This window comes from Radiomyces spectabilis (assembly GCF_025331425.1).
Source record: "Radiomyces spectabilis strain NRRL 2753 chromosome Unknown BYT42scaffold_14, whole genome shotgun sequence".
Taxonomy (NCBI): domain Eukaryota; kingdom Fungi; phylum Mucoromycota; class Mucoromycetes; order Mucorales; family Radiomycetaceae; genus Radiomyces; species Radiomyces spectabilis.
Window position 1 is genome coordinate 212713 of NW_026251939.1, and position 14643 is coordinate 227355.

General features: G+C 48.4%; 4 protein-coding genes and 1 non-coding gene across 5 annotated transcripts; 3 read left to right on the forward strand and 2 right to left on the reverse strand.

Annotated features, from left to right (window-relative positions):
- Positions 1-1835: 1835 nt before the first annotated feature.
- BYT42DRAFT_t134 lies at positions 1836-1909 on the reverse strand. Its single transcript has one exon. It is a non-coding gene; the product is annotated as a tRNA-Val (tRNA).
- Positions 1910-2982: 1073 nt separating this feature from the next.
- Positions 2983-3462, forward strand: BYT42DRAFT_476111 (uncharacterized protein; the record flags this gene model as incomplete). The annotated part of the gene is made up of 1 exon (XM_051563625.1): positions 2983-3462. A coding segment is annotated over one exon (480 nt), but the record flags the coding sequence as incomplete, so codon positions are not given.
- A 4002-nt stretch (positions 3463-7464) lies between these two features.
- On the forward strand, positions 7465-8775 carry BYT42DRAFT_504051 (uncharacterized protein; the record flags this gene model as incomplete). The annotated part of the gene is made up of 1 exon (XM_051564947.1): positions 7465-8775. One exon carries the CDS (start codon positions 7465-7467, stop codon positions 8773-8775), a length of 1311 nt encoding a protein of 436 aa, XP_051419304.1.
- Positions 8776-11931: 3156 nt separating this feature from the next.
- On the reverse strand, positions 11932-13080 carry BYT42DRAFT_120803 (uncharacterized protein). Its single transcript, XM_051562142.1, has 3 exons — positions 12381-13080; positions 12149-12301; positions 11932-12078 (listed from the first exon to the last, which is right to left on the reverse strand). The coding sequence occupies exons 1-2, from the start codon at positions 12873-12875 to the stop codon at positions 12251-12253; spliced, it is 546 nt and encodes a 181-aa protein (XP_051419305.1). The 5' UTR covers positions 12876-13080; the 3' UTR covers positions 11932-12078; positions 12149-12250.
- A 229-nt stretch (positions 13081-13309) lies between these two features.
- Positions 13310-14017, forward strand: BYT42DRAFT_585594 (uncharacterized protein). The gene has a single exon (XM_051570003.1). The coding sequence runs from the start codon at positions 13399-13401 to the stop codon at positions 13981-13983; it is 585 nt and encodes a 194-aa protein (XP_051419306.1). The 5' UTR covers positions 13310-13398; the 3' UTR covers positions 13984-14017.
- The last annotated feature ends 626 nt before the right edge of the window (positions 14018-14643 follow it).

Below are 14643 nucleotides of genomic sequence, written 5' to 3' on the forward strand. Positions count from 1 at the left end.
CTTTAACGATGACTCCACCTTTTTTTATTTGAAGACGATTTTTTATCATCCCCAAACTTTTACTGTGCGATCACACGGGTGAACTGAAGCGAATAGAAACGTCTTATTGGACGGTCTGAAACCGCGTGTGTGTTGCTGTAAAAGGATAACACACGGTCTGTTACTTTTCACAAAATTTTTATTCCATGGATAGAATCTGGACAACCCCCATACTACTTCATTAAGGTTATATATAGTATAACCTACTCGAGCACGTTTAATTCGGCCACAACATTGTCTTTTTCTTTTTCCAGCTGCCCCTGGCATTCATGACCATGTCCCCAAATTTCCAATCTCCCTGGTAACCAATGTAAACTCCGCAGCTATTTTTTCTGTATCATTTGTTTCAGATGGGGAAGTTGCCAGAAACGATTAAATGTCCCAATAAAGGAAATTAAAACGGTAAATGGAGGCGAGGACACCCACCCTCAGGCTTTGACGCAATGGATATGATGGCAACGATTGATGAATTGAAAAGTACGCTGCTATCATCGAACATTATCAAGAAAACGTTTCCTGAAAGATATACGCTTAATCCTTCGCATTCGTATTAGTAAGTCGTTTCCGCGTATTGATTCAGCCGCTGCCGATGACACAAACGCCGCGTTTTTCGTCATCTCTGGACAAAAATTTCGACCAATTGGCACATTAATACATCATTCATCGGATTAATTCCGGAGCTGACAGATCAGGGGAGGAATGTCGACGAATATGTTACCGTGCATAAAGTGGCAAGTCGATATCCGTCTTGTTTCTCACACGATTGAACTCTACCGACAACATACCAGACCAACCATATTTTGTTATTGTTTGAGGTTTAGCTCAAGTCGCGAATCAAGTTCCTTACTGTTATGGAGCGTTGTTTGAATGATTTTCAGTGCATCGTCACTGGCAATTCCATTTGGAGTACTTATTGAGACTCACCCATGCAGGGACCTGTTTTGCAAAAAGAGAGAGCAGCAGAGTAAGTTACGCGTTTATTTGCAATCTTTCATGCATGTTTGTATAACTATCGACCGAAAACTATGACCTAGATCCTCAGTCAAGTAAATTTATTTCGAATATCTGCATCTTTGCGCGAACACTCCCACTTTCGCCGTGACAGAGTTACAAAGTCTGGAACATATTCGGCGATAACTTTTTTTTTCTGGTATCATAAACAATTCTTCTGACTCCATCTCGCTTTCCCACTGGTTCATTTTGTTTACCGAGAGCACGGTTCCTTTTTGTAATGCACAATTTCGCGCTGCAAGTTTGAATGCACATGCGGAATACTAGTCTCGAGTACTAGATATTAGGTTATTGTCATGCACAAACATCGGTGATGCAGCTGAGAAACGCCCTTTAAATAAAATAACAACGTTCTAGAGCGCAACTCCGTACTTGCCTATTTTGAAAAGCGTATCTCCGGTGTAAAAATATGAAAGGATCAATATTATTCAGCTGTTAACACGACTGGGGAATCATGAACAGTGATGGATGCCTAGTTTACAAAGATTATCCGGGTAATACATTTTTTCTCTTTATGAGAGAAGGCTGACTGCTTTTCTTTTACTCTATTCTAGCTTGATCTTCGATAAGCGTCCCAAATGCAGTAACAGCTTGTAACACTATATGCATATTTTCACAAATTAAAAGCACCGAATTCAATTTATTAACTTTCTTCGTATCTTTTCCTCTAACTTTCAGTTCGTCGTCCTCTTTTTTTTTTTTTTTTTTTTTTTTGGTAAAAAAAAAGAAGGAACCTTTTGATTGGCCACTTAATTTCAGACTCCAGAAAAAAAAATTAAAAAATATGACTTCTGCCAGATTCGAACTGGCGACCGTCTGTGTGTTAGACAGACGTGATAACCGACTACACCAAGAAGTCACTGGTTATTCCGTTATTCATCACTTTTCTCGCGGATAAACGTTTAACCGGATTTAGTAATTACCTTGACAACTACAGAGAAAGACACAACAACCGAACCTCCCGATATCCTACCTCCAACGCACTGCCCACCACCAGCTGCGCAAGATCTATTAGAACCGCAGAGCGAAATAGTGCATTTCTGCCCCGCCATTCCGACATCCGGCCATCAGCCTAAAAAATATTCTTTAAACAAACGGCGGCGGTCATCGTTACTCCCATCTCGCATTTCCCGTATCCCCACGAAAAAACGTACCCGCGTCACCCTTCCTGAACTTATTAGCTTCACTACCAAGCGTGAACACACTATGGGTGCGGTCAAAACCATCAAAAAAATTGAAAAAAAAGCCCAAGACCCAACGGGGGCATCGAAACCTCAAAAAAAGATTTCTCCTGAAGCCCTGGAACAATTGAACTCCGACTTTGAGAACATGCGCAACACAGATCTCAAATGTCCCAAATGCCACACTCTAGGCCATATTCGTAAAAACGGCCATAATAAGAGCGATCCTCCCATGCCTCTTTTTCTTTGCCGCTGCGGAGAACGGTTTACGCATCTTACGATGCAATTTTTAATCGCACAATACCGCGCACGAAATATATCTACCCTAGAAAAAACTGACATGCTGATGACCGATGATTCAGAAGCTGACATCCCTGCTCCAACTACCCCTAGCACTCCGACTATTGAACCACCGGCTACCTCAGGAGAACCCCAGCAACCTGCGCTTCGTTTTGAACATCACGATGCGCTCCCGGATTTTATGAAAACTGTCCTCCATGAGCTCAACACCCTCCGTAGTCGTATGGATAAATACGATGAGTTGATCGCTGAAAACCAGCGATTAAAAAATTTCAACCAGCAGCTCCAAGACTCTCTGACTGCTGCTGAAGCTCGCATTGCTCAGCTTGAATTTGTTTCATCTCCTGCTGCACCCACTGGTACCATGGCCTCCAAGTATGCCCCAGACACACCTATTGCACCCCCCCCAACTCAGGATACATGGGCTGCCCGAGCCAGCAAACATCGCCCCAAGAAGCAACAGCCTTCTGCTAAACGGATGGCCACTACCGCTCGCGCTTTCGATACCAGTGGAAATAGTGGCTTCCAGTACGTCTATATCCCAAGCAAATTCCGTATGAAAACAAAAGAGCTCCGCCAACGTCTTCGCATTCTGGGCTTCGACAATTCACGCATCCTCGATGTACACTATCCTGACCGTCAGGTAGTTGCACTTTTGCTCCACAATGATTACCATCCTGCTTTTCTCCAAAACCTTGAACGTCACAAAATTACTTTGATCTCTGATTTTAATCCTCGTAACCCTGCTCATCTCCGCGATCCCAAATTTGCAGACTTGCCGGCAAATGAACGTCAAACCAAGGCTAATGAGATCCATGCACAACGCCTTGAACGAGCCCTACGTTTTATCCGACCACCGGTCAAATACGCAGTTGCTCGTTCCTTTTACCAACAACAATGGATTGATGAAGACACGCTCCGGTCAGTTCTTACCTCACCTCAACCTGATACACAACCCTCTCAGCCCACCAACCCCTTCGTCACCGATGATGATGACAACGATGTTGAAGATACCGACATGGTTACCGGCAGCACCCCTCCCACCAGCACTACCCCCACCAACCTCCCTTCCCAATGAATAACACGATTACACTGACATTATGGAATGCCAATGGCTTACAACGCCATCTCATTGATACAATACTCTCTTTCACTGCCGAATCCTCCCTACTTTTTATTACTGAAACCTGGCTCCTCCCCCCACACTCTTTTCCGACCCATTGGCCCCAACACCACAACTATGGAAAACAATTACCAAACGCATATGCTGGTAGTATGGGCATCTCGCTTCTCATAAATCCTGCATATCCATACCCAGTCACCGTCCTGCCACCCAACTCACCCTATGTCTTGTCATGTACTACTGCCGACCTTCTTCTCCATTGTCTCTACCTTCCACCATCTCTCTCTGCCATAGAGGCATACACCATTATCTCCGATCTCCCGCTCTCTACACCCAACACCAGCAATACCATTATCTGTGGCGATCTCAACGCTCGTATTGGCTCCTTTGTTGGCGACCACGAAACTACCAGACGGGGTACCTTATTTCTAGAATGGATACATGAAAATGGTCTCACCCTCTGGAATGCCTCTTTGGCCTATGCGTCGCCCACATACATTAGAGGCAATGGCTCCAGTATTATTGACTGGTTCCTAAGTCCCCTCCCCCTCATTTCACCTTCCATGCGCATTGACTCAGAAAATTCCCTTGGCTCTGATCACAAACTCATCCATCTTACTTTCATCACCTCCCATCCTACACCTGCTCCCGGAAGTACACACCCAAGACAACTGTGGCATCTCAGTAAGCTGACAGACCCTAACACATTGGAAAATCTCAACGACAAATTCCGCTCCTTACTCCAACCACTTGCCGATGACCTTCCTAAACTCCTCACATCCAACATCCCACCCTGTTTCGAATCCCTTCACACACGTCTGTCAAATACTATATACGATGCTTTCGACCATGCAGTTGGCCGCCGGTCTCCTCCACGCCGCTCTTGCCGTTGGTTCTGGACTCCACAATTACAGACAGCCTTTGATCACCGCGAAAAATGCTATAAGCTCTGGCGTAGGGCTTCTGGCACTAGTAAAATAGCCCGTTGGATTACCCATCAAGAAGCTGCTGCAAAATTCCGCCGCCTGACCAACCAACGTAAACGCCAAACCTGGCGTGAGTTCTGTGACAAGATGGGCCAAGGCGATCTCTCGGTTGCTGCAGCAACCCTGGGAAAGCTACGACGTAATCGAAAAACTACTGTTCAGTTTACTGATCCTACTGGACCCTCTGCTGCTGCTGACCGCATTGCCGCTCACCTGCAACAAGTGTATGATGGTACTCTCCTACCTTCCTCACCGCCTACCAATGCCCCACCATCCTCTGTTCCTTTTACGGAATCTTGCCCCATTACTGAAGCACAAGTCATAGCAGCCATCAAACGTGTCGCACCGCGCAAAGCCCCTGGGATTGATCATGTGCGCGCTGAAATGCTGCACGCCGTTGCTGAACCATTGACCCCAGTGCTCACTCTCATCTTTGCTCTATGCTGGAAATGGGGAAATAGTCCCTCATGCTGGCGCATTGCCCAGGCTGTTCCTATTTACAAAAAAGGCGACCCCACCGATCCTGGTAACTACCGCCCAATTTGTTTGACATCCATGTTCCGCAAAGTCCTAGAATACTGTCTTGCCCCACATCTGGAAGCTGCTACACCCCCCCTCGATATAGCTCAAGGAGGATTTCGCCATGCCCGCAGTGCCATGGACCAGGCACTATGTCTCCATGAGCTTAGTGCCATGCATCGAACCATCCATGGTCAACCACCAGTAATCGCATTTCTGGATATTAAATCCGCTTATGACACAGTAGACCGGACAGTCATATGGCAAGAGCTTGAGTCCACCGCTCCCCTCCCTCTCCTTATCCTCATCCAGAACCTATTTGACCATGTTTTCATTGAAGTCATCCTTTCCGGTGCTACTTCCACCCGCTTCCACCCAACCACTGGAGTCCTTCAAGGCTCAGTCCTTTCCCCATTTCTTTATTCCCTCTATATCAACACCTTACCGGGAGTCCTACGACTAGCCGAAGAAGCGTTTCTCAATGACGATGACGATTTTGCCATGCCCACGGACTTCCTGATCAACCACCAACGCATCAACTGCCTCCTATACGCAGACGATGTTGCCATTATCGGTACCTGGGATACCATGCCTACTCTTCTCGCTGCATGTGAACGACACAGCCGTCAACTAGGCTACCGCTGGAACCCTGACAAATGTGTTCTCATCTACGATGGCTCACCTATATCTAGCCCCTCCCACCGTTTGACCTTGTATGGTACCCCACTCCCAGGCGCTGACTGCTTTCCTTATCTTGGAATCCCATTCAACAACAAAGGTATGATTGATGCTGATCGCCTTCTTCACCAGAACAGTCGGGGCGCCCTTGCCACCATGCGTACGTTACATAGCCTAGGCGTTAGCCCTACTGGCTTTCCCCGTCTGCTTTCTGCCCGCATTTACCAACAATTTGTACGTCCTAAATTTGAGTATGGCCTTGGCCTCCTCCGCCCCTCCATGAAACAGCGTGTACAACTTGACCGTGCTCAAGACCAATGTTTACGGCTGATCTTTGGTGGCCACCGTACTGCCTCAACTGTTGTATTTCGTCATTTGACCCGGCTCCCAACCATGACCCAACGCCAAATCATTCTCCAGGCGAAATATCTTCATCGCTCCCACCATTTACCAGATGATTGTCTACTGCGTACCCTTCAACCACACATACGCCGCTCCCACCATCATTGGATCATGTTTCATAAAAACCGGATCTGGATTAATCTCTCACGACCGCGTGCTGAAGCTACCTCCCAAGATCTCAAGGCGGCCATACAAGCATTCCACAAAGAAGAATTTGAACTTCGCCTTAACTCCCGTAACAGCACTCTCCTCCGCGCGTGCCGCCCCACCCTCGGCATTGATCCGATCATGTTTCTGCCCATGACTAACAAGGAACGCAGCCGCTGTATCCGATGGCGTATGGGTTGGCTCCCCGGTCGTCCTCACCCATGTTGGTGTCAACACGATCATACCAGTAGACGCCATTTAATTTGGTGCCTGAACATGCACCACCGTCTTCGAGTTCCCCTCGATACTGACCATCCTGATCCTTTATCTTTCATTCTGAACCGTCTACCTAAATCGCCTCCCACCTCCCCTTCACGCATCACATACTGGAAACATACCTGGCCTGTGGTCTGTTGCATCCTTCTTGAGGTAGACCAAGCTTGCCACCCTGATCCTGAATTCCTTCTTTTCCGCGACCCTGATCCTGGCCGTCCTCTCTTGAACTGGCTCTCCCCACCACCACCACCCTCATTGCATTCTTCAGAATCATTGAGTAGCTCCGACTGAAAGTAACTCAGGCTACCCTTCCCCTATACCTTTTTCCTGCTTTGCAGGTTTTTCATGACCCTCCCTCCCTTCGATCTGGCGAGAGCAATAGTCCCCATGCGGACAAGTGTTCATAGCCGCCTTTTATCCTTCTTTAATAAAACTTTAATCTACACCAAGAAGTCACTGGTTATTCCACTATTCATCACTTTTTTCACGGATAATAGTTTTACCGGATATAGTAATTACCTTGACGACAATAGAGAAAGACACAACAACCGAACCTCCCAAAAACTTACCTCCCAAGCATTGCCCAGCACCAGCTAAGCAAGTTCCATTAGAACCGACGAGCGAAATCGTGCATTTCCGTCCCGCGATTCCAACATCTGACCACCTGCTTAAAAATTATTCTTTGAACAAACGACGCAGGTCATCTCTGCTCCCGCTCCGCATTTCACGCTTACCAATTCACAAACGTACCCGTACTACTTTTCCTGAACTCCTTACTTCATCCACCGAACGCCAACCTCAGATGGGTGCGATAAAAAGCAACAAAAAAATAGAAAAAGCCCAAGACCCGGCTGGAGTGACCAAATCTCTTAAAATTTTCTCACCCAATGCCCTGAAAAAACTCCACTCCGATTTCGAGACCTTGCGCCACACTGCTCTCAAGTGCCCGAAATGCCTGGATCTTGGCCATATCAACAAGAATGGCCATACCAAAACGGAGCCACCCATGCCCATCTTCCTTTGCCGCTGTGGATATCGCTTCGGCCATATCGACATGCGATTTCTCATCGACCAACACAATGGTCGTGCTGCCTCTGTCTCCGCCTTGCTCCCCAAGGATTCCAAAATGACCGAAGCTGAACAGGCTTCTGTACCACCTTCTGCTCCCAGTGAAACTTCGATTTTCCAGCCGCTGTCTGCTCTGCGTTTTGAACACCATGAAGCCTTGCCTGAATTTATGACCACTATCATGGCTGAACTTAATCAAATGCGCACCCGCATGGACCAGTATGATGCACTAATTGCTGAAAATCAGAGATTGAAAAAGTCATTGGCTGCTGCGGAAGCCAAAATCGCCCAACTTGAAGCTCAGACCTCTTTCCCTGCTCTGTCTGGTGCCATGGCATCGAAATATGCCCATGACACCATTCCGCCGCCCACCCCTGCCGCCCCCACGACTGATGACACATGGGCTAAGCGTGCGCAACACGCAAAAAAACCCAAAGTGTCCCCTAAGCGCATGGCCACACTCGCCCGAGCTTTTGCCCCCACTAGTGAAACTCACGGATTTCAGTATGTGTACATCCCCAGCAAATTCCGTATGAAGACCAAGGCCCTTAGACAGACCTTACGTACGCTTGGTTTCGACAATTCTCGAATCCTTGATATCCACTATCCAGACCGTCAGGTCGTTGCTCTGTTGATTCACAACGACTACCACGATACGCTGCTTGCTTCCTTTGCCCATCACAACATCACCCCAATCAAAGACTTCAATCCCCGTGATCAATCGCGTCTGCGTGATCCCAAGTTCAATACTTTATCCTTGGAAGACCGTCAGCGTGAAGCCGATCAGATCCACCGCCAACGGCTTGAACGCGCTCTCAAGTTCATTCGTGAACCTGTGAAATTTGCTGTCGCCCGCTCCTTCCACAGCCAAAAGTGGATTGATGATGATATGCTCCGTTCCTTTTTACAATCCCGTACCCAGACAGAATCCAATGCTGCCACCTCCACCATTCCTTTCCGCACCACGGATGATGATGATGACAAGATGATTCTCTCTGGCAATAATTCCACCAGCACCTCCCAACACGAAAAATCTGATCAATGAGTGACCCTTTAACGATTACTCTATGGAATGCCAATGGGCTCCAACGACACCTCATTGATAACCTTCTCTCCTTTACTTCAGATTCCTCACTCATCTTTATTACCGAAACTTGGCTTCTCTCACCACACTCATTTCCCACCCACTGGACCCAACACCATAATTATGGCCAACGCCTTCCCAATGCCTACGTTGGTAATCTGGGTATCTCGCTCCTTATCAATCCTTCCTTTCCTTATCCCATCACAATCCTTCCGATCACATCACCCTATGTCCTTTCCTGTATTACCGCTGACCATCTCGTACATTGTTTGTACCTTCCTCCCTCTCTCTCTTCTGCCGACGCTCTCACTATCCTTAACAACCTCCCTTTCTCCGCACCTGGCACCTCAAATACCATACTGTGCGGCGACTTCAATGCTCGTATCGGTCCCTTTGTTGGTGACCATAACGTTAATTCCCGCGGCACATTATTTTTGGAATGGATACATGAACATGGTCTTACCCTATGGAATGCCTCACTGGCTTACGCTCAGCCCACCTACCTCCGCGGTAACGGATCTAGCATCATTGACTGGTTTCTCAGCACCCACACACTCCTTACACCTTCTATGCATATTGACCACGATATTTCCTTGGGCTCCGATCACAAACTCTCCCACCTTACCTTTATCCCATCAGCACCTCCTCCTTCCTCTGCCATCCCACATCCACGTCAATTATGGAACCTCAGCAAACTCGCTGATCCCACTTACCGCGACCGCCTCATCCACTCCTTTACATCCAACATACATTCCCTACACCATGACCTGATCGAACTCTACGATTCTCCCACCGCTCCTTCTCTTGATCGCCTCCACCAACGTCTCTGTGATGCAATTTATGCTTCCTTAGACACCACCGTTGGCCGCCGCACCCCTCCTCGACGATTTTGTAAATGGTTTTGGAACTCACAACTTCAAGACGCATTCGATTATCGTGAATCCTGTTACCAGAAATGGCGCCGCGCCGAAGGCGTTAGCAAAATGTCCCGATGGATCGACCATCAACGAGCCTCTGCCCAGTTCCGCCTTTAGTCAGCCAACGCAAGCGACAAACCTGGCGTGAATTTTGTGACAAGCTGACCACTGGCAACTTTAGTGATGCCACTGCCATGATGGGGAAATTACGGCGCAATCGTAAAACCACCCCTCAGTTCACAGGCCCTGCTGGCCCCACAACTGCCGCCAACCGCATCGCCTCTCATCTCGAGCAAATATATGCTGGTAACCTCCTCGCCCATTCAACTCCTTCTGGCGATCCGTCTCATTTTTCCCTTGTTCCCTCTTCTCTCGTTTGCCCCATCACTTCCACCCAGGTTGCCGCCGCTATCAAACGCCTTGCCTCCCGAAAAGCACCTGGTGTAGACCACATTCGCGCTGAGGTACTCCAAGTCCTCATTGATCCACTCTCTCCACTCCTTTCCCGCCTTTTTGCACTCTGTTGGAAATGGGGGACTTGTCCCTCTGACTGGCGAGTCGCACAGGCTGTACCCATCTACAAAAAGGGCGATATTACTGACCCAGGAAACTATCGACCCATCTGCCTCACCTCCATGTTCAGAAAAATTCTTGAATACTGTCTTATGCCCGAACTCGAACGCATTTCCCCTCCCCTCGATATCGCTCAAGGCGGATTCCGACCAGCACGTAGTGCAATGGATCAAGCCTTATGCCTCCACGAGCTTTCTGTCATCCACCGAACCATCCATGGACAAAGTCCTGTTATAGCTTTCCTAGATATCAAATCTGCCTATGACACCGTTGATCGGAACGTCATATGGCAAGAAATTGAGTCTACGGCCCTACCTCCACTCCTTTCTCTCCTCCGTAATTTATTTGACGACGTCTCCATCGAAGTCCTGCTCTCAGGCATCAATTCCTCTCGTTTCCAACCTAAAACCGGTGTCCTCCAAGGTTCCGTACTCTCTCCATTCCTTTATTCTTTGTACATTAACACCCTTCCTGGTGTCCTCCGTCTTGCCGAAGCATCACTTTTTCCCGATGATGATGACTTTGCTGCTCCCCCACACTTCCTTATCCGCGGCCAACGCATCAACTGCCTCCTGTATGCCGACGATGTTGCGATCATTGGTACTTGGAATATCATGCCTACTCTTCTTGCTGCCTGTGAAAGGCATAGCCAACAACTAGGCTATCGCTGGAATCCCGAAAAGTGTGTCGTTGTATACGATGGCTCTCCTTCGGTTCCTCCCTCCATTCCTTTAACTCTATATAATATTCCCCTCCAAACCGCCTCCACTTTCAAGTACCTCGGTATTCCTTTCAACAACCAGGGCTTGATCGATCCGACTCTCCTCATTCACCAGAACAGCAGCGGCGCCTTGGGTACCATGCGTGTCCTACGTGGCCTGGGTGTCAACCCACATGGTTTCTCTCGTTTGCTCTCCGCTCGCTTGTACCAACAATTCGTCCGTCCCAAGTTCGAATATGGCCTTGCCCTTCTTCGCCTTTCTGTGAAACAGCGTATTCAGCTCGATCGTGCTCAAGATCAATGCTTACGCATGATTTTTGGTGGCCATCGCACCGCATCCACAGTGGTTTTCCGTCACTTGACCCGCTTGCCCACAATGGCTGAACGATACAGCATTCTCCAAGCTAAATATTTATTCCGATCTTACCACCTTCCTGACGACAGTCTTCTGAGTGCTTTAAAGCCTCACATAAACATACTCCGCACCTTTGGCCTTCCTACTACAGGAATCAAATCTGGGTTAGCCTCCCTCGACCCCGCTCCCACACGTCTGCAAAAGACTTTACATCCGCACTCTGGACCTTCCGTCAAAACACTTTCCAGCATCGGCTGGATAGTCGTAACAGCATCCTTTTTCGCGCCTGTCGTCCTCGTCTAGGCATAGATCCCATCATGTTCCTACCAATGACCCGCCATGAACGAAGTCGCTGCATCCGATGGAGAATGGGTTGGCTTCCTGGCCGCCCTATTACCTGTTGGTGCAAGCATGATCACACAAGCCGGCGCCATTTAATCTGGTGTTTGAACATGCACCGTCGTCTCAACGTTCGCAATGATCCTGATCATGCTGATCCACTTTCTTGTATTTTGAACCAGCTCCCAAAAACCCGCCCCACCTCATCCCATCGCATTGCTTACTGGCGCTGTACCTGGCCGATTGTTTGTCAAATCCTCCTTGAGGTAGATCAGGCTTGTCATCCCGATCCTGATTTCATTGCTTACCGTGATCCCGCTCCTGGTTGTTCCCTCGTGAACTGGCTTTTGCCCCCACCTGTTTCTGTTTCTTCGGAATCAGACATTAGCTCCGTTTAGATTTTTTTTATTTTTATTTTTTATTTTTTATTTTTCATGCATTTGTTTCCTTTTTCGTTTTTTCCTGCTGTCTAGTACAGTAGGTTTTTTCATGACCTATCTCCCCCCTCGATCTGGCGAGAGCAACGTTGCTTCACTCCAGAAGTCTGTGCTCGGCTTCGCCTCGCTTTAATAAAACTTTCATCTACACCAAGAAGTCACCGGTTATTCCGTTATCCATCACTTTTCTCGCGGATAAACGTTTAACCGGATTTAGTAATTACCTTGACAACTAGAGAGGAAGATACAGCAACACAACCTTCCCCAAATTTACCTTCCACGCATTGCCCAGCACCTGCTAAGCAAGATCCATTAGAACCGCCAAGCGAAATAGTGAACTTTTGCCCCGCGATTCCGACATCTGGCCGCCAGCTGAAACAATATTCTTTAAGCAAACGGCGCCGCTCATCTCTGCTCCCGCTACGCATCTCCCGCCTACCGATACAGAAACGTACCCGAACCACACTTCCTGAAACCGTTACTGCATCCGCCGAACGCGAACTTCCAATGGGTGCGATTAAAACCACCAAAAAAATAGAAAAAACCCAAGAACTAGCTGGGGGGGCAAAACCTCTTAAAAATTTTTCGCCCACTGCCCTGAAAAAACTGAACTCCGATTTTGAGGCCTTGCGCCACACTGCCCTCAAATGCCCGAAATGCCTGGATCTTGGCCACATCAACAAAAATGGCCATACCAAAACTAATCCCGCCATGCCCATTTTCCTTTGCCGTTGTGGCCACCGCTTTGGTCATATAGATATGCAATTTTTGATCGAACAACATCTCGGTCGAGCTGCCTCTGCCTCCCAAACCATGGACTCCCAAATGGGCGATGCCCAACAGGAAATTCCCTCCATTCCCACCACCACGGTTACACCTGCTGCCGCTAGTGCAACCGCGACCACCAAGCCATCCTCTGCTCTCCACTTCGAACACCACGAAGCACTCCCTGAGTTCATGACCGCCATCATGGCTGAACTCAACCAACTCCGCGGCCGCATGGATCAGTACGACGAACTGATCGTGGAAAACCAACGGTTGAAAAAATCATTGGCCGATGCTGAGGCCAAAATTGCCCAGCTGGAAACTCAGCACCCGTCTTCTACCTCGTCTGGTGCCATGGCATCCAAGTATGCCCATGACGATTTCCCGTCCATCACCACCACCGCTCCCTCCACCATTGTGGAAACTTGGGCCCAGCGCGTTAAGCGCACCACAAAATCCAAGGTCTCCCCCAAACGTATGGCTACTCTCGCCCGCGCCTTTACTTCACCTAGTGAAAACCATGGTTTCCGCTATGTGTATATCCCTAGCAAATACCGAATGCGAACCAAGGCCCTTCGCCAAACCCTTCGTACACTCGGTTTCGATAATTCTCGCCTTCTTGATGTGCATTACCCCGATCGCCAGGTCGTCGCTTTGTTGATCCACAATGACTACCACGAAACCTTGACCAATTTGTTTGCTCGTCACAACATCTCACCCCTCAACGAGTATAATCCCCGTGATCAATCGCGTCTGCGCGATCCCAAGTTCGCTGAACTATCCACGGAGGACCGTCAACGTGAGGCTGATCAGATCCACCTCAAGCGCCTTGAACGTGCTCTCCAGTTCATTCGTGAATCGGTTAAATTTGCCGTTGCCCGTTCCTTCCACAGCCACAAGTGGATCGACGATGAGATGCTCCGTTCTTTCCTCCAATCGCGATCCCAACCCACCACCACCCCTGCCAATCCTTTCACAATGAATGATGATCATGACGAACCGATGCAAATCGCCAGCTCAGACTCCACCAGCACCTCCACCCCCGAAAATATCCATCAATGAGTGACCCTCTAACGATCACTTTATGGAATGCCAACGGGCTCCAACGTCAACTTATTGATAATCTACTTTCCTTTACCTCAGATTCCTCACTAATCTTTATTACTGAAACCTGGCTTCTCTCCCCACACTCATTTCCCACCCACTGGTCCCAATACCATAACTATGGCCAACGCCTCCCCAACGCTTACGTCGGTAGCATGGGTATTTCACTCCTTGTAAATCCTTCCTTTCCTTACCCCATCACAGTCCTTCCAACCACATCACCATATGTCCTCTCATGTATTACTGCCAAACATCTAATTCACTGCTTGTACCTTCCCCCATCCCTCTCCGATTCCGACGCCCTTGCCACCCTTAATGCCTTACCTTACTCTGCACCCGGCACCACAAATACCATACTGTGCGGTGATTTCAATGCGCGTATCGGTTCCTTTGTTGGTGACCACTATGTTAGCCCTCGCGGTACAATATTTTTAGAATGGATCCACGAACATGGCCTCACCCTATGGAATGCTTTGCTGGCCTATGCCCAATACACCTACCTCCGTGGTAATGGTTCCAGTATTATTGACTGGTTCCTAAGTACTCAGCCGCTCCTTACACCTTCCATGCACATCGATCAAGACATATCCCTGGGTTCCGATCATAAGCTTTCCCACC